Source organism: Hyla sarda, chromosome 4 (genome assembly GCF_029499605.1).
Source record: "Hyla sarda isolate aHylSar1 chromosome 4, aHylSar1.hap1, whole genome shotgun sequence".
Lineage (NCBI taxonomy): Eukaryota > Metazoa > Chordata > Amphibia > Anura > Hylidae > Hyla > Hyla sarda.
This window is the reverse complement of record NC_079192.1, coordinates 383,637,089-383,657,554: the sequence shown is the minus strand read 5'-3', so window position 1 is coordinate 383,657,554 and position 20,466 is coordinate 383,637,089. Positions and strand designations below refer to the sequence as shown.

At 40.1% G+C, this 20,466-nt stretch overlaps 1 protein-coding gene and 1 long non-coding RNA gene across 6 annotated transcripts in view; one reads left to right on the top strand and one right to left on the bottom strand.

Annotated features, from left to right (window-relative positions):
• Positions 1 to 20,466, bottom strand: part of RNF130 (ring finger protein 130) — a 220,168-nt gene that overhangs the window by 9,084 nt on the left and 190,618 nt on the right. The window contains exons 8-9 of one of the 5 annotated variants that reach the window (XM_056516990.1): positions 14,641 to 14,817; positions 9,053 to 9,239 (exon numbers count right to left, since the gene is read on the bottom strand). The exons of 1 other annotated variant lie outside the window; for it this stretch is intronic. In XM_056516990.1, the coding sequence (XP_056372965.1) occupies positions 14,675 to 14,817 (143 nt within the window). In that variant the 3' untranslated portion in view covers positions 9,053 to 9,239; positions 14,641 to 14,674. Of the gene's footprint in view, positions 1 to 9,052; positions 9,240 to 14,640; positions 14,818 to 20,466 lie in introns of those variants that run through there. 3 more of the 5 variants (XM_056516993.1, XM_056516991.1, XM_056516995.1) reach the window with 3 other exon arrangements.
• The window catches only part of LOC130267359 (uncharacterized), a 29,332-nt gene that overhangs the window by 5,078 nt on the left and 3,788 nt on the right, over positions 1 to 20,466 (top strand). The window contains exon 2 of the long non-coding RNA XR_008843155.1: positions 2,487 to 2,617. This is a non-coding gene — a long non-coding RNA (uncharacterized LOC130267359). The remainder of the gene's footprint in view (positions 1 to 2,486; positions 2,618 to 20,466) is intronic.

The following is a 20,466-nucleotide window of genomic DNA, read 5'->3' as shown; positions in this document are numbered from 1 at the left end:
CACGTCACTTTAAAGAACAAGGCCATCAAGTTTCTGAGCTGAGATGGAAGATTTTGGAACAGGTAACAGTTGAAGATTCCAACCGCCAATGCTTGCTTCAGAGAGAAACGTTTTGGCATGTCGAGAGGCATGAATGAAAACTGTAGTTTTAATGTATTTTTGTAAGACCCAGTAAGCGGTGTTATCGATAACTTAAAGGAGTACTCCGCTGCCCTGCTTCCGGAGCTCCGCTCCCCAGCGCCCGGAAGTTTATTGTTCCCAATGCTGTGTGCGGGCTTCCGTGTTCAGGGCTGCCCCTCGTAACGTCACACCAGCCCCTTCAATGAAAATCCATGGGAAGGGGGCCATAGGGGGTGTGAAGTCCCATAGACTTTTGTTGAGGGGGCGGGCGTGACGTCACGAAGGGCGGCCCTGAACACGGAAGCCCGCACACTGCGTTCAGGACAATAAACGTCCGGACGCTGGGGAGCAGGGCAGCGGAGTTCCCCTTTAAGTTATAAGCGCAGTCTAAGTATTTTTAATTAATTGCAGCTGTGGTGCTCTTACTAAGGTTCTCATGCTCCCGTCAGTTAGTGGGCATGAATAAGGGGGTCCACCCCTGAAACGTTGTGCCATGACTTGGGAAGCTTCAGCTAATGTCTAACTTCTTGCTGGTATACTACATCCTGCAAGACGGCTTCATGTGAAAAATGAAACAAAATGGAATAAAAATAAGAAGAACATTTCTACATAAACCGTGAGTTTTGTCATGAATATGAACTCACCTTAGCGGTAAAGCTTAGTTGGCGTGCAGCCTTGTTTAATTGCCCTATACATGTGTGTTACCTATAGAGAAGTAATCTTATCCTCAGTGACCGTGTTTCCTTTTTGTCTGTTTCTTAAGGTAATATCCTAAATTTAAAAACACATTAAAATGTTACATTCCAAAGTTAATATAAATTGAATTGTTAATGTAACAAGCACTTTACACCTTTCAGCATATCACATTATGTAAGTATAAGGCCGAAACGCGTCACTTGTCATCGTTTGGTGTTATGGCTGAATACATTTTCGTATTGCCTGACATCCCCGCTGGACATCCCTTGCTCTTACCACATTATATATCATATCATTGGAACCACAAATAGATCAGACATTACTACTCTCCTAGAACATGTAAGAGAACTGTGGGTACTACGCCATTGTGTAGGCTCTACTAACCTCATGGGGGTACCATGACTATCATTTTAAGTAATTGCAGGGGGTCAATGTGTATTTGATGTGTACAATGTGTATTTGACTGCAGAACAAATATCACAAATATTCCAACATCAGATCTGCACTTAAAGGGGTATTCCAGGAAAAAACTTTTTTTTATATATCAACTGGCTCCAGAAAGTTAAACAGATTTGTAAATTACTTCTATTAAAAAAATCTTAATCCTTTCAGTACTTATGAGCTTCTGAAGTTAAGGTTGTTCTTTTCTGTCTAAATCCTCTCTGATGACACCTGTCTCGGGAAACGCCCAGTTTAGAAGCAAATCCCCATAGCAAACCTCTTCTAAGCCGGGCATTTCCCGAGACAGGTGTCATCAGAGAGCACTTAGACAGGAAAGAACAACCTTAACTTCAGAAGCTCATAAGTACTGAAAGGATTAAGATTTTTTAATAGAAGTAATTTACAAATCTGTTTAACTTTCTGGAGCCAGTTGATATATATAAAAAAGTTTTTTCCTGGAATACCCCTTTAATGCTTAAATGTAGACAGATGATAATAGTGTCTTATTGTAATAATATCATTAAATCATTAACTGCTATACTTTTGCCGACAATATTGACAAAAACTACTGTTACTAACAATGCATGCACTTATACAGTTTGACATATTCAATTTAAATTGCATTATAGATGTACTTGATCTTATGATCATTAGACAGGATAGAGGCACACAAGTTTTTTTTGCATGCCTTCTAACACTAGGTGGTGTGTAAATACAACTGTTGGTTTCTCTTTGCATACATGTTATTCTCGTTCCCTGTATACAGTACCTATGGGTAAACTGTGTGACGCCACATTATTCCAGACAGTTTCCATGCCTCAGTATATCGCTGCAGAAAATAAATTTGTGGATTTCCTCCCATCAGGGTACGTTCACACGCTTCTAACTAGCAGCGGGTTTCCTGCCGGGAGAAATCCACATCGAGTTACGCTACCATTCACTTGTATGGGTCTGCAGACAGTCCGCAATAGTGGCAGATTTGCAGGCCACCAGTGGACCCGTCAAAATAAATGGTAGCGTAACTTGGAGTCTGCCTCTAAAATAAATTCTTGCACTAAAACTCGATAATGTACACTGCTGCACCAGAATTACCAAGCGGAACTCCGCTCTGGAAAATCCGTAGTGTGCATGGACCCTAAGGCTTTGTTCACACACTATATTTTTGAGTTTTATTTTCAGCCATTGTTATGTTCTCACAGTTTTTTTTCAGCCATTTTTATTGCTTTCAGCAAACAAATAGATACAGAAGTTGGCATAACAACCGAAAATTACACCTCTGAATTGCCGCTATGGTCGTGTACTAACTGGAGAGGCTGAACGGAGAAGCTCGCGGAGGTGCTAAATCTCTTAGAACCAACAGGTAAGACCAAAACATAAAAATAGAATAACAAAAGGCCACTTACCGCATCTTGTGCTTAGCTTTATTTTCTTTGTGCATATAAAATGCCAGCAAGGCAGGACATAACGCCAGGAAGGCGCTGCAGCGCCTTCCTGCCGTTATTTCCTGCCTTGCTGGAATTTTATTTGCAAAAAAAAAAAGCTAAGAACAAGAAGTGCTTTTTGGCTACACAATTTTTTACTGTGAAACATTTTGTTTTAACATGTTACATCTTAAAACAACATGTTTCACAGTAAAAACCAGACGGGCAATAACTGCATGACCAATCCACAGACATTCGCAGTAATAAGTGTGGTTCTGCTGTGCTGGGATTGGCTTTCTATGTACTTTAGCATTTTAGATAGTGAGCTCCATTGGGAAAAGGGTGGATGGAAGTGATAATACACAGTAGCAGTACAGCACTACAGAATAAGTATTTTGTTTCCTAAAAAAAAATTACTTTATCACCATGATAGTATAAGTTGGAAAAAATTGTTTAAGCTTCGCCATCTGTTAGAATAATTTTGTTTGAGTTCTTGTTTTATCTCGCGCTCTCTGTTGGCCACTTGATATCTAAATGCTATTATGTGGATTATAGAACAATGAAAACAACATGAAACTGTATTGGATACAAACAGCATAATGTTAAGCTCTTCATGGTCCCATAGTAAGCAATAAGTTAGCTCTTATCCGCATTGACCTGGCTTATAGAGCGGGCAGCTACACAGAGGGACAAGAACGCTTATCTGAACCGCCACACTTTACATTCCAATGGAGTGAACTTTTGGAAGTAACCAGATTAAAAACTACATAGGAGATGTAAGGTATATAACATGGCCAATAAACAACAGAAATAGGATACAAATAATGACTAAGATTTAATAATACTGTCTAAAGGCCCTATTACAAAGGGCAATTATTGGTTGGCCCAGCAATCTTACGACAAATAAGCAAATGCTTGTTCTGTGGTTGGCTGATTTAATTTTTAAGGGGTTGCCCGGCAAAAGAAACAACCTGCGTTTAGTGTCAAAAAGTATAATAAAGCAGCTGACTAACGTAATGTTATTAGCCATAGTGCAGAGCTCTTCTATATCGGCCATGCTGCTTCCCTTGTAATCTGTGACGATATGTCACAGGCTCTCAAAGCAGTCTGTTCCATCCCTCCTGTCAGCACGGGACGAGTCCAGTGACATGAAGGGGTAGCTCATTAAATTTATGATTCATTAGTTAAGGCAGCAGAAAGGCAATTCTGACAGAAATTACTGAGTGAGAATTGGTCATAAATCTAATAACCAATAATACGAGGGAAGAGGGATGGAGCAGACTGCTCCGAGAGCCTGTGACATGACTTCCCAGCTTACAAAGGGAGACAGCACAGCTGATATTGAAGATATATGCCCTATGGTAAGTTGTTTTATTTTACTTTTTGAGACCAAATACAGGTTGCTTCTTAAGCTCAACAACTCCTTTATGCTGGTTTAAAAATCCCTGTACGTTAGCAGCACATCATCCTAAGGGATGTGCAGCCAACAATAATGGAAGCAAAGAGCTACATAAATGATCAACACAAAGTCATAGTCAACCAATAGAAAGTAGTTACAAGATAAATTTATTATAATTTATTTCTAAAAGAAAAATCTAGTTCTGCCTTCAATTCCCTTTACGGACATGTAAAAGCAACGTTAAATGTTTGTAATTTATAGCAAAAGAACAGGCCTAACACCCATCAAGGCAGGATACAGCATGTCAGGTTGTAATATAGAGGACCTTTCATCCCACTGCAGGTCTCCAATTGCAATGAACAAGGATTAAAGGGATTGGGTTACTTCACCATCAGCACTTATTTGATCAGGAGCTTAATGCAGCTCTTTGGTCCGCTGTTCCGAACATCCAAGTGCAGATTGTTTAATGGGAACTTAATGGTACAATATAACAATCAGTTCAGAAGAAGAACTTAAAAACATCAAGCTCCACATCCATAGAGCAGGCGTTCCAGGCATACATGTATTATTAGTTACTTAAAGGACTCATTTTTCTTTTGTGCTAATTCTAGAAGCATAGGCCTGAGTCGGAAAGGCCATATCCATCCAGGAATTCTTGCGTTAAAAACAATGGTGACCCTGGAGAGATAATAGAAACCATACTTATAAATGTATGATTCTAAATTGCCTCTCTAGCTTGGGAAATTCTCCCATAGGACCTTTACACTTATAAGATAGGAGAATGTCTAACATGAGTATATGCATAATATTTTACCAAAAGGGGCAGATGCAAAGCTACTGACCTGAGTGTAAAAATGAAGCAGTCAACAATGAAAATGCTATTATAAGTACAGGCCTTACAGGGAAACGTGAACTGCCAGGCACCTGATTTATTCTCTTAAAGGGGATCTCCATGACTATATATTAGTCTACAGAAAAGCACTCACTATGTGCAGACTCTTCGCAATATACTTTCTGTACTGTCTGGTCACAATGAGAAGGTCTCAGAGACTATATGGAGTCCATTGATAAAGAATTATACTGGCCATACATATTAAGTTGGACCTGTCATCACTTTAAAGCTGCTTGAACCATTGGTGGTCCCCAGAGGCTTTAGCCAGTCCTGGTGAACTTCACTGACATATCTTTTAAAAAAGGTAAAATCAATAAAGATTGGTGGTGGTTGAGCAGGGTTTTGGAGAGGCCAATGGGGTCTCCAAGATGACAGATTCCCTTAGTAGCTGCCTGCTCTGCCAACATCAAGCATGGCCCAATACGGATGATGCATGAGAGCATATCAATAGGGTGAGGAGGGTAAGCCGCTGACAGACTCCTGTTATTTCCCATGGGAACTGGTCTAAATCAAACTGCTTGATCCCTCCGCATACGTGACTAGCACTCCATTAAGTCTCTATGGTTTTCCGAACATTGCTGAACTCGGCAATGTTAGAAAGCCCCATAAAGAATGAACTGTGCACTGCCGCTCCTATCATGTGGAGGATGTTTGTCCTAAATTTTTGGAAACTGGGGGTCCCAGTGATTGAAAACCTCTATTCCTTATCAACAGGACTTTCCTAAATATGTAGTTGTATAAGACTAGAAGCACATGGCTGCACCACTTTTGTCCATGGGTTGTGTCTGATATTGCAGAGACAGATACCAGGATGGAAACCCAATGGACGCAAATATAGTCATTGGGGTCTGTCAGGCGTTAATGGTGTCTGTCATGTAAAGAATCTGGTGCCATTATTTTCCTTTTTCTCAGAAAAAGAACCTAGTCTTAAAGGGATAATCCAAGATTTAAGAGTTGATTTGTTTAGGAAACAGCACCACCCCTGTCCTCAGGTTGTGTGTGGCATTACAACTTGGCTCCATTAACTTAAATAGGACTCAGCTGCAATACCTCAAACATTGCCTACTGTTCATACGCAGAACTATGTGACTCTCTGGCTACAGACCACAAACAAAACACCCCTTCATGCTGTCATCTTATCATTGCATAGTGCAGTGTTTACCAACCAGGGGGCCTCCAGCTGGTGCAAAACTACAACTACAGCCTTTGGTTGTCTGGGCATTCTGGGAGTGGTAGTTTTGCAACCGCTGGAGGCACACTGGTTGGAAAACACTGGCGCAGTTAAACAGGGCTTCTATCCCTGACTATAAAGGATCGCTCATTGCACAGACCCAGGATATTAGATACTGGTTTAGTAACTGCACTGTGTATACACCATGCCAATGAAATTATTATTTCTTATGAAAAACGGCAGCGTCAGGCGGTGCGGCACGGCTCGCACTTCAGAGAGGCTGGGAATACGCTGTTACGTGGAGATGCTGAACAGTAAAGGCTTTATGATATATTTATTGAAGTTTTCTTGGTGGAGAAAAAAAAATCAATGCACTTTAGCTATATGCCAGTTAACTGTGCCAGGACTGCTCACTTCCGCAATAACAGTTTACCTTACGTAGCATCATGAGAAATGACAGCCTCTGTCCTTTACTTGAATAACATCATACCCTATAGCCATTAAAGGCAGGAGAATGGAGAAAAGGATCTGTTTTTTCCCAAGAAAACAATGGCACTCTTGTCCATGGGCTGTATCTAGTATTATCACCATAGACAAGAATGACGCCGTTTATGTAGGGCCACTCCATAAAAGAGTTATACACCCATTAACATTTCCTAAATGTTATAAATTAACATAAAAACCTCAACCTACCTGTCTGAACTCATGGTAATCCAGCGTAGAACCTCAGGTGTGTGCCCTGGTCTCTGTTTACTAAACATGTGACCACTGCAGCCAATCAGTGGCCTTAGCAGTGGAGTGCAGTACTATTGCCATTACCGCTCACCAATGAGAGCCATGATGCAGTAGTATGGCAAGTGACCTCTGAGGCCACTGCCAGTAAACAAAGACTGGCTTGCCTGCGGGAACTTTTACACTGGAATGCTGTGGGATCAGACAGGGGATTGGTGGTTTTAATGTTATTTTATTACATTTTGGCCTCTTATTACAATTTTTGCTTGGCTCTAGTGGCCGATGGGTATGCCCAGTGGGCTCCAAAGCCTAATATGCATCTTAGAACTCTGATATTTTTGTGCTGGTGGGGTCAATTAACTAATGAGAGGCTTCAGGGTCAAAAACCCTATACTGCCATGCCCTTACATTATAAACTATTATAAATATATCTAAAAACCTGCTGAAAGGTCCACATTAAAGGGTATTTCCATTAGACGTTTATTGCATATTAACAAGATATGCCATAAACGCTTTATATGGACTGGTTTCACCTCAACTTTAGTTACCTCCCTTGTCCCAACACTTCAAAGGAGAAATGGCCACACTTGCATTTCACATTGAAGTGAATAGAAGTTGCGTTACCTGGAACCACCACCATACCCTGAACAGCACAGGGCTTCTGGCCCATGTTCACTGCTTAGTCTGATTGGAGGAGATACTGGGTGCTTATACCCCACCGATCAGTGGTTGAGGCTTATTCTGTGGATAACCCTTTACGGTCTGTAGAATTTACAGAAAGAGCTTAACACTGACATTCATGGCCAACAACTACATTGAGACATATGGGGAATGCAGTGGCGGTCAATAGACCCCTATTCTCTTATTAGGTGAGGTTTACAGAGGTCCTGCACCCATAAGGAATATCATGCTTATATGCCATAAGTGCTCAATATGACAGTACCGCTTTAATACAGTCTTTTATAACCCTGACACCATGTTTTGGGTTTGGTCACTTTTCTAGGACACCTATTCTTAATATCTGAGCTGGGTCCTTCATATAACTCCCCCATTAGTAAACAATCCTAAATTTAGAATGTTAGACCTGAAATGACTGGAAATAACTTTTACAGCCTTCCCCAAACTCATCCATAACTATTAGCACTTGTCTGGGATCACTTGCACATTTGATTTGCTTCTTGGCAAGGTGTTATCCTAAACCTGGATACTGTAATGTAGAACTGGCCCAGATTCTGCTTTTGTCTAGAACTTTCTGATGGTTTTATAATGAAAGCCACACATTGTTTCCTCCCGGTAACCTAATAGTAAATAATGACTGCAGAAATTCTGTTATGTGTCATGTGAAATTCCACCACTATGTCATAAATGTACAATATTTGAAGAGGAGATGGATATTCTTGCCAACCTAATGCATATATGTGAGTGCTGAATTGGTGGAGGCCAAAACAAGGGTTCCTCATGATCGCGAGAACAGGGAAACTCCGTACCCTGGCTTCACTGACCTGGCTTGAAGGAGCTTGATAAGACAAGGTATTCTGCTCAGGCAACCCTGCAAAGAATGCCATAAAAGGGTCAAGGTTATGTAAACTCTATCCAAAAATGGGCATTTAGGGGCATTTCCAGAGCAAGGTTTAAATGTACCGATACTGGCTTTGAAAATGTAAGCCGCTGTTCCATGGTTACAAACAAATTCTGCATGCTTTATTGATTGTGCAGACATGTATTAATCCTTCCTTCTAGTTAACTTACGGTACTCTTGATCATTGCATCTATGGTCAGAGCTACTCTGTATTATTCATAAACATGTTATATAAGCCAAAAAGAAATCAATGTCTGCACAGCAATTGTCAGCGCTAAAAGAGAAAGGAGGGAAAAGAGACAGGCAACACAGGGCAGAAACGCAAAAGAAGGGACGCAAAGAGAGAAAGAATGCTTAAAGGTCCACTGAACTGAGCAATACAAAAAGCAGCCAACAGTAAAGCGCATCTTGAGTCTTTTCAGGTACATAGATGAATATCCCAGATCACTGTCCATAATAAAGGTGCACATACCGTTTAAATATAAGCTTAGGTATAAGCTTCACTAAAGATGAAAGTATAAATAATCCGATGGATTTATCTGCTGCTATGTCTTCCCCTCTACTATGAGTAAAATAACACTCAACACTTATATCTTATTAGAATTCTTTAATTATCAATTTACACGTATAATGAAGATTTGGCACTAAAAAGTCATCATAAGAAAAATAAACCAAAAGACATATTAAAAAGGATTTTCATTGCACTCTGTTAAATGGTGTGGAAAAAAAAACAAGCAAAACGCTTTTCCTGCCCTCTTCAGAAATTGCTGCTTCACGACCATTCCACTCTGCAAAGCGAGCACAGAAAAAAAGGTGTAAGAAATAGAAGAGACAATTCATAAAAACAGTAAACTATACATTTATTTTTCTTTCCTTAATGCTGCTAAAAGATAGATAAATCACCCAATATAACTATGTGCAAAGGGAACGGAGACTCTGCAGGACCGCCTGTTGCACATCAAAATCCAACCATACCGCCATATTAATTACAGTTTAGGTATGTATGATGTATCTGGACACAGGTAATAAGCCATACGCTAAGTATAAACAATGGCGTTTGACTATTTTTATTAGCACATGCTTTTGTTTTCCGGCTGCTAGCCCTGCTGGGTCCTGTTGGACAGTACAATGATGTACTGATGGGAAAAAAGGAAGAATACAGCAACTATTAGCTGATCACTCCCGCTAAGCAGTGTGCAAGGTCACTAACATTTTATTAGCCAAAATAAGGACCACTAGGACAGCCAAAAATGTGAAGATTCTGATACAAGAGTGGGGTAGTATCAGTCATATGATCTACCAGCAATGGTGGAGAACTGGAATACCTCAAAAGGTACAGATTCTAAGAATAATAATTGTAAATTAAGGAACTGCAGTTCCCTAAAATATGGTATAAGGACTCATGCACATGGCAATGCAGTGCCAATCCCTACAGGTCTGTAATACATAAGGAAACATAGGCTTTCCATGTGCAGTTGAGGCACATGTGAACTTCATGCTATAGTTCTAAAGGAGAACACCTCCATAAATCAGCATGCATAGGAGTAAGCAATCTTTTTAATAGACTTCGGTCCTGTTCAAACCACAGGACATATAAACGTGAATATAAAAAAAAAAAAGGTATCCAAAACATATTTTTCCGTGTCGCCACCTGACTTTAATAGGCCACGTTTACTAGATACTTTTGACTAGATTGTTAACTTATTTTTTGGAGGGCAGAATAGCGATGTCTAGTAGACTATTATGTTCTCTAAATAGTACTAGATTGTGTCATAACCTTTTTTTTTAACATTCTAATCAATGGGTGATGTGTGCAAACAATCTGCTTTAAATTTTCATACTTTAAAAGTATACGTTTTAACTACTTTTTGCTAAAAGGTAAAGCTAGGTTCACATCTGGGTCCGAGGCTCCATTCAGGGTCTCCTTCGCAAAATCCTTTCAAATAACAGATGAAAAAAATCTAGTCAATACTTTTTTTTCTGTCTGATGGATGTCAGCTGGAAAGTGGACGGACCTAATTAAAGTCCATTGGGCTCAGTTGTGCAGTGGACTGTCTGACTCCATTTATCGCTGCGACACAGACCTAGCATTGAACGTTCTAATCTTCCCTTATGACCAACCCCTCTATACTGCTACCCAAAAAAAGAGGAGCAGTCACTAGACAAAGGAAGAGAAAAAAAAAAAAAAAACATGTATGGAGTTTATTTTTCTGTAAAAAAAAAAAGTACAGAAATGTATACAAACATATACTTATATTTTTTAAGTATAAGTCAAAGACCTAAAAGCATAAAATATCTGACTTTTTCAATGTCTTTAGCACATATGTTAAAAGTATATGATGTGAATGTGGCCCAATATGAAGACCTGTGTGCCTACACATATAAATAAAAGGTACAGTCTGGCCCCACAGGAGTCTGTGTGGTGCCTTATTACAGATTCATGATACATTCATGTGCATGAGGTCTAAATGTTGCTTTGCCAATTGAACTATCTACTTAAAGGGGTATTCCAGGAAAAAAAAACTTTTTTTTATATATATCAACTGGCTCCAGAAAGTTAAACAGATTTGTAAATGACTTCTATTAAAAAAATCTTAATCCTTTCAATAATTATCAGCTGCTGAAGTTGAGTTGTTGTTTTCTGTCTGGCAACAGTGCTCTCTGCCTGCTGACATCTCTGCTTGTCTCGGCAATTGCACAGAGTAGAAGAGGTTTGCTATGGGGATTTGCTTCTAAACTGGGCGGTTCCCGAGACACGTGTCATCAGAGAGCACTTAGACAGAAAAGAACAACTCAACTTCAGAAGCTCATAAGTACTGAAAGGATGATGATTTTTTAATAGAAGTAATTTACAAATCTGTTTAACTTTCTGGAGCCAATTGATATATATAAAAAAAGTTTAAAGTGGTGGCGGTTAATTTTTGGGGTGACCACTTTCCTCATTTGACACTACTTCCATGTCATACAAATATCTTTGAAAAAATGGCCGCTACATGTCGGGTGCCCTTTAAAAATGATCTTGCCACTGCAAGCAATAAAAAAAACTATGTTAAACCTCTATCAGGCATATTTAACGTTAATGATACACTTTAGAATGGCTTTACTGACAGTAAGACTCTTATCCGTATGGACAGCTCATTTCATTACAGTGCAGGCTCTCAGAAAGAGATCTTATTCAGTGCAATGTATTGATCCTTCAATATAATAGGTCTGATGGACTCGCTCTAGTTTATCATAAGCGCCGCAGGCCGGCAAGGATCATAACTCATAAATGACAGACACTGAGGAAAATGAAGCCATAGAGCTGCCACAGGGGAGGGTGCATTAATATAGAAAATGTACATGCATTCATTTGAATCCTCAATGAGAACCTTCTTAGTGCCCTGAATATAGGACAGCAGTTGCGTAGTAGGCAAGATTCATAAAAATGGATTTCAAGCGATATTTCCTGCCAGTATTTATAGGAATGAATAGAATATGTATACGTAATAGAATATGACGTGATTTATAACCCTATTAGCTCCCTAAGAAACCTGTTGCATGTACTGTCTGCATATGGCTACTGGGAGCAATAGAGCCTGTAACTGGTATATGTTAGCATGCAAACCAAAAGAATGAAGGGGAAAGAATTCCCCTTTGTACATTAGAGTTAAAGGGGTATTCCAGCTGTGAATGTTCATCACCTATTTATGGTTATGGTGGGCAGGCTACTGTTGCTCATTGAAGAAACACAGTGGCATAGAAGGACTGAAAAAAGCCCCCACATATTAGCCAAATCCCCCCCAAAGGAAAGACCTTCATACCTCCAACTGAGTTATATGGCATTATCAGCCACCATACAACTACTTGAAGATGGGGAACCTGTGACAGACCCTTGTTACTGAAATCAGTGGGGGGTCCCAGCAGCCAGCCCCACAAATATAATATCTTAAGGAAAGGTAATAAACATTTATAGCTTCCATACCCCTCTAATATGTGGTGGAATATAAAACTCAAATGTCCTACACAGGATCCAAGAAGCCCTAAATAGAGGTCTGTTGCAAAACGTGCATTGGGGTCTGAGGTGGAGGTCCGGGATACTGTGACACTTTTGGGTATATACTCATACTTCTTAAATGCATATTGCCCAGTGTCTATAAGAACCCTTTTGGCATTATACTTTGTGACTTTTTTTTGTATTTTACACTATTTGTGATTTATACACCAGTGTATGCCTCTGGAGATATGTGCAATAATATTAAATTGCCCTAGTCTTATCTGTATTTCTATGGTCCCATCACCACGCGGCATTTCTTTTAGATTTATGAACTATGTATAAAATAAAGGTAATAATTGTAGGTACAGAAAAAAGTATTGCAAATCAATACTTCTATCATAGGATTTATTCCTAATCTGAAGATGCATGTGGAAAACTATTTACTTGAAAAACTTTATTTTTCGTTGGCTTTTAATACTGATTTGCATTATGTGCCTTTAACAATGCGTGCATGCATGTTTGCAATGAATTTGCTGATTATTTTTTATTGTTTATGTAAACTTGTGGATACTTCCTGTTTACCTTTTCTGCATACCTGTGGCTCCGCCCATTTGGTCTTTTGGCGCCATTTCTCACACTTTGTACACTATTTAAACTCCATTATGCCTATTGTAACTAGATCTAATTAAGAGGGTGTTTTCCTCGAAACACGTAATCTCCAATTTGTTTGTTATTTTATTCAATAAAGTGGTCCCTGATGAGGGATCTTTTTTTATCTACTCCTGCCTCCCTCTACATCTTTTGGGTCAAGAAGAATCCGCAGCGCATGGACTCATAGATCTTCTTCCTTCACAGTGTTCTACCTCTACTACAGGACTGGCTTCCCCCATGCTTCCTGCGACCTCCCGGCTTCAGCAGCGGTTTTGACTGTTTGGTACCGTAATATCTAGGGTGATAGGCGCATGTCCTATTGCTTTGAGGTGAGCGGCCAACCACTAGACGCATCGGTAGCCCTGAAAACTAGTTTTGTTCCACCTGCCAAGGGTAATACATGTGGCGCCACTCGTGTGGTCTTTTCTTTTTTTCTACCATACTACTTGAATCGATGAGGGCTACCAAGTCTGGGGATGGTATAATTTCAGATGTGTTATACACTAGTGGTTGAATGTTCAGCTACCCACGGTGGTGGAGAGGAAGATTTGCCTGGCCCATCCACCGTCAAAAAATAAAGAATAAAAAACTTCTAGGATTTCAGGATTTGTAATGAAATGCAACTTTCTGTTTTAAAAATGATTTACTTGTTAACCTTGAGAGTAGGTCAGACCCTCAGCTACCCCCTACAGCTGGGCATGCTTACAATCTAATAGCCATAAGGGTTATTATTGTTATTACATTTTTCTAGGTTATTTCTATCCTTCCCACTCCTCATGCTCCAATAGAACTAGTGATGGAATATATATATATAAATATATATATATATATATAAATATATATATGAGCATAACAGTACATCAGTGCAGATCACGGGTCAGTCTATGTGGACAAGGATAACCTTAGCTTCCATCCCATCAGTGATCTCTTATAATAACATCATATTACAGAACATTTTACTCATAAATCTTGGGCATATCTAGGTCAGCCTTACAAAATGGACTAAGTCTTCAGAATCAAGAGAGAACAATCTAATTTTGCACAAAATTATTGCAAATTGTTCACATCTGCTGTGGAAGTGATACCTGACTAGTCTGTTGGAGAACTGAGAAAGCAATACAAAAAATTGCATTTATTACTTGGCACCCCAATATCTGTTTTCTTTTATGGAACCAATAATATGGATTAAACAAGTCAACATTTGTGAGAGGTTCTTTCTAAGGATAACCTTTATTGGTATAACAGCCCCTTTTCTTCCAGATGACATATGTTATACCCGGACACACAAGTCCAGACATAGTCTAGTCCTAGTCAATAAAGAAAAACTTGACATAACTGTACAGTATTTAATATCAGCAGTCTGGCATCTTATCTCCTGACCCAATCTCTACTAATGATAGAACCTGTCTTTCCTGTTAATAAGGCATCAAACCCTGAATGGGGCCTGCTCAACAAAACCGGCATTGTGTCTCACTGTGATATCTTGGCTACCATGTAAATGGAATATAAGCATCTTTGCAATAAACAGCATACTTATAAGACAGAAAGACATTGTTACTTACTCTGTGGCGTACAAGTTAGCCGTGGCTTTGATGATCATGTAGCACAGCGTAAGGGCGCTGAGAAGGCCAAAACTGGCAATAATGAACCATTCTTCTGTTGACAAAGGAAATGGGAGGGAGTCACTCTCGACAGCAATTTCAGCAGCATGGCCAACACATCACTCCAATGCCCAAAGGCTGAAAGGAACAAGAAGAAAGGTGGCTTTTTGGGCCCACACCACAGGACGGAGCCCGCCGGCAAGGATGGAAAGTGAAGATTAGTACAGTTACTTGTAGGAGAAAGAAAATAGGAGAATTAGCAGAAATTGACTGTACGCAGAAGGGACAAGAGTGGTAGTCAGGACAGACTGAATGATGGCGAGCGTAAAAGATCAGTAAGTTGAGGCGAGCAAGTAAAATGCAGAGAACATACGGCTGACAGTCTCCTTTTTAGTAGACACCAGGTTACTCTATTTAATAAAAAAGGCAAAATGAATTTCTGTATGTTATCAAGGTGAAAGGTAGTGCACAAAGAACGCCTCCAGACATTTTACCATATTTTACCTAAATGTGTAAGGAAATTGTTACCACCAAATAAAATCTACAGTCATACACTTTAGTCAATCCCCATAGATTGCAGCAATGCAATAATCACGAAAACAACAAGTTATCACTTAAAATATTTTCTTACCAAAAATTTTTAATTATATATTTTAGTAAATCAGAAGGAAGAGCAGCCTAGCAATTGCATCTTTTACCTAGGTTCTGTTCACACCTGCATTAGAGACTCTACAAGGGGCCTTCATCGAAGATTCACTCATATTTAACACAGAATTATTTGCCACATCATCGGCAAATCTTGCCACATTATACAGCCCACTGCTTTGCTCAGTTTGCTAGGTATTTGTATTGTGATAGCTTCTATGGGCTGGGTTCACTGCTGGCTGGAATTTGTAGTGCACCAACTGTGCACAGTACAGCAAGTGACAGGAGGTCACTATCTGAGGTCAGCCTACTGAACAATGCTTAGCTCTTCTTGTACTGTGATAGCTTTTATGGGTTCGTTTACAGCTGGCTGGGATTTGTAGTGTAGCAACTCCAGCTAAAAGCGTACCCGTCTGATCCAACAAAAAAACTTTTTTTTTTTTAAATATATCACTCAGTACCTAATCCTGATCATGTAGGTCAAATTTTTATGTGTCTAGCACCTTTATTTATTTTATATTACACTTTTAATTTACCTCACAAGTCTGAATTCCTCTCAAAGGGAGGGCACATGGCCTCACTGTGCAGGTCTCCACCCCCTCCCTCAGTATGTTGTCTGTTCATATCTCCCCTAGCATTAGCAAAACTACAACTCCCAGCTTGTCCTCACTGACAGTAGCGGAACACAAGCTGTCAATCAAGGAAGTGTGTCCATAATGTAGGTAATGATGCATGGACACAGCAGGACTAGTATGTGTCCAAGCAAGCGGGGGGGGGGGGGGGGGGGGGGGGGGGGGGTCAGTTGTTTGATTGTTTTTTTCAGTATGAAACAGAAAATGTTCTAATAAAAGCAACTGCAAAACCTATTGGTTTTGCATGCTTTACAACATATCAAAAGTTTTTGTATCTGACAGTTCCCATTTAAAGAAATGGGTAATGCTATGTAATGTGATGGTTTTTATGAGCTCATTTACTGCTGGCTTGGATTTTTAGTGCACCAACTGTACAAAGTACTGAAGGTGACAGAAGGTCACTGTCTGAGGTCAGCCTACTGCATAATGCTTTGCTCTGCTTGTACTGGGATCGCTTTTATTGGCTTGTTTACAGCTGGCTGGAATTTGTAGTGCACCAACTCCAGCTTAAAGGAACAGGTTAAAATAGACATCTATTGTATCAGTGTTTCCCAACCAGGGTGCCTCCAGCACTTGTAAAACTACAACTCCCAGCATGCCCAGACAGACTTTGGGAGTTGTAGTTTTGCAACAGCTGAAGGCACTCCAGTTGTGAAACACTGCGTTATATTATCATCAATCTTTACAATATACAGCACAATATATCTTCAGTTTGAGGCAGAATAGATCTTTTACAATAACCCTTCTCATTACCACATTCATCCCAAGTTGCTTATATTGTATAAGCTTTGTTGTGCTCCATTTCTTTACAAGTGTAATGATAAACGGAATTTCTCAACAATATAAAAATTATAGTTAGGAATTTGGAAAATGTATAGTATAAGGATGCTTTGAACATTTGCTGCACACATTATAATAAATCTGCATGTTCCAAGTCCTGGCTGATGGCTCTCATTTACAGTAGTGACAGTAAGAGGATGTGTAGTATGTGGTAGGAGGGCTGAGTGGGGGGAACAGGGGTGACAGAGGGCTGAACGGGGGGAGGGAAACAGGGGTGAAGACAGAAGTGACAGGAGGACTGGGGTACCTGAAGCTGAGCTGTGGTATCGGAGCACCATCACCTTTCCGTCTCGTGCGAGTGTGCATCCCTTTCCCAGCCTGCACCACACTCAAGGCGCCGCAGGGGGAGGCTGTGGGCACGCGCACACACTCAATGCGTACACAGGCTTCCCTTACCCCTGCAGCGCCATGAGTCACAGGCATGCAGGCCGGGCGGGAAATGATAAAAAAAAAATGTTTCTTTTGTTAGCGGCAGGCATCCCTTTTTGTGGGCACCCCGGCTGTGTCGGTGCAGGATTTTGCGGGATTTGTGGTATCCGCAGCATGGCACCTGACCGCCCGCTCCCGCCTTCTGACCGCCTGCACATTTTGGGGTGGGTCCCACGGGATCCCAATCCCAATGCAGTACTCTAGATGCATGCTTTTGGCAAGAAGAATTTGAATGCCCAGTTATTGATTGTACCCCCGCATCGTCATCCTTGTTTCCGCCAAAGCATGAACCAATGCAATGTACAGGAACTGCATGCAGTACTAGCAGTGTGGCAATGAGCCTTATACAGAGTGTGCCTGCTTGGACTGAGGGTGGATTCCCCCACATGTGATTTGAGGGCAAGCATCATGCTTGTCCTCAGGAAGGCCTCCTACTCCTGAATGGCCGAGACAGTGTGCACAATACCAGAGGGGTTTTGGGGGAAAAAATGAAAAAGGATCTGAAAAGACATAGAAAGCATCAGGATCATTAAAGGAGCAAGACAGAAGCCATTTTTTTGTTTCAGGAAAGGTACCCTTGAAGTAAAGATGCCTTATCGTAGTTAATTTATGGGGAATACAAGCATTTACCTATATACAAGTAAGATGATGTATCTGGTACTCTCTCAGGCTCTGTCCACACCGCCAGACCCATTGGATGGACCCTGACTGTGTATGCCGGACCACGTTGACTTATACCAGGTCTGTCGGGTTCTGGCATTTAAGGGGAAGAATAGCACAGAATGCTGCACTTTTTCTTTCTGTTAAATCTGACAGAACTACAGATGGAGGCTCCGCACAGAGTCTGTGACAGTAGGGTGGACAGAACCTTAAAGAGCACTCACTTTTTGCAATTTCTCCTTCGTGTTCCTGTCATTGTCAAGTTATTTCCTGGTTACCCCGGGAAATTGTTTATTCTACTGAATACGTTGCTCATGGCTGAGCTTTAGTTGTTAGTAAAAGGTTTTACAAACTGTTTTAGAGGAGCTACTTTAGGGTTTTTATAAATGTCGTGATCCAGAGCTGTTGTCTATTCACGACTTCCTGACGGCTCTTCCACTGCTGAGCCTTTATTCTATATTTGATGACTCTATTTATTTGCTTCTGACCTGATGCCGCCTCATTATTATGCTCTTTGTTATTATTCACTGCTGTGAGTTCATTTATATATTATATGCTGTTTATACTACCTAAAACCACTTAATAAAACTCTTTGGAAAAAAAAACCAAAAAAACAAGAGCACTCACCGAATACTTGATTTTTTTAATGTTATGAAACAGTAAAAAAAACATTGGGTTTTAGAATCAATCATATTCTATATAGATATAGAAATAAGGGAATATTTAGTAGAATGTCAGAAAGGAAGTAAAAAAAAAAAAAGAAAAAGCAGTACATCAATGGGCAATGTCAGGGTAGAGTACGCTTTACCAAAAACTGCACTGCACGTACCCTGTAGCAAATGGAGCCTCAGTTTCTGTATTACACACATAGCAAAAATAATGTCATCTATTACAGTGAATTAGACCAGTCTTGTATAACTTTTATTTATCTGTGGTAAGTTATATGCAGTGTAATGATGTTGGGTTTTCATTCATGGATTTGTATAGGCAGAAGATTATATTCGGAATATAATAGAGGATAAAATTGTATTTCACTGACTCCATATTAGTTTAAAGTGCAAAGATGGGAAATACTGTATACTGCGCTCACATCTTAAAGTGGTACTCCAGGAATTTTTTTTATTTGACTATGCTACAGGGGTTGTAAAGTTAGTGTAGTTAATAATATAGTGTCTGTACTTGTGTGTGACGGTTTTCTCACAATTCTTCTGTGATTTTCACCCCAATATTTATTTTTAACAGCATACAAAATGACTGAGGTCTCAGATTTTTCCCAGGTTGCAATGCGGCCGAGACCTGACTTACTAGTCACCTGATGACAGGGAGCCTGTCTGCTTCAATTGGTGGAGGGATCGTTTGGTGGGAGAGAGATCAACTGCAACTAATGCAACAGCTGTAGGCACCTTGATTGAAAACCACTGGTCTTTTGAATGGATAAGCTAATTTATGTTTCAATGGGTGAGGTGGTTGATGTGTGGGAGGGAGGAAAATGGAATTCTGGGATTTGTAGGCAAAGAAGGAAACTCAAACAGGAAATACCAGTTCACAAAAAGCTAGCCACAGTGTTATGGTAATCTCACGACATAGCCATTTAGCCCCAAGACAAGTGCAGATCCTTCCTAAGCATGTCCATTACTGTCTACCAGGTACGTACTAAAATCACCGTATGGTGGATAACCCCTTTAACATATCAGTATTATATTAAGGTTTTCTTAGAATTAAATGTATTTCATTTTTACAGAGCACAAATCCAGTCCTAAGGCAGGCCGCATTACAAACCTGGACACTTTAAATACATTTTTGCATGCATCCCACCGCGACAGCTGTGAGGAAATGTATCTTATGTCACTGGATGCACTAAGCTGTACTCATATCAATGAGTAAAAGACTCATACTGGCAGCCACCATAACTTTAATGCTAGTCTATTTGAAACAAATCACATTCATTCAAATTGTATCCCAATTTTAGATTTATATGAATCCAAGACATTTGGGAACTGGTATGAGGTGAATTGTAAAGATGTCCATGGTCCCTTAAAAAAAATTGTAAATTATGCACTGGAGCAGGGTCTCCTTTCAAAGGCATGAATCCCTGCTCTTGTACACTGAGTGGCCTGCTTAAGCCTGGCCTGCTTACACTTCTCATTGCTTACAGTACATTTGCTGGGCTGGGCGCTCTGAACCTGGCCAAGTAAATGTGTACAGATCTGAAACTACATTTTGGGAGGTTTGCTCATCTCTGCATGGTAGCAGTTAAAATACCCATACACCTTCAATAGAAGTCAGCCAAACACTCAATTGGTTGACAGCTGTTCTACCAGTCCTGAGAACAAAAGGATCAGGTATTGACATTTAACACACACAATCCATTTTCCCCAACATGATCACGGAAGAGGCAGAAGACCCCTCCATACACATTAGTTAAAGGGGTACACCACTGGAAAAAATTTTTTTAAATTAACTGGTGCCAGAAAGTTAAATAGATTTGTAAATTACTTCTATTAAAAAATATTAATCCTTCCAGTACTTATCAGCCGCTGTTATGATCCACAGGAAGTTCTTTTCTTTTTGAATTTCCTTT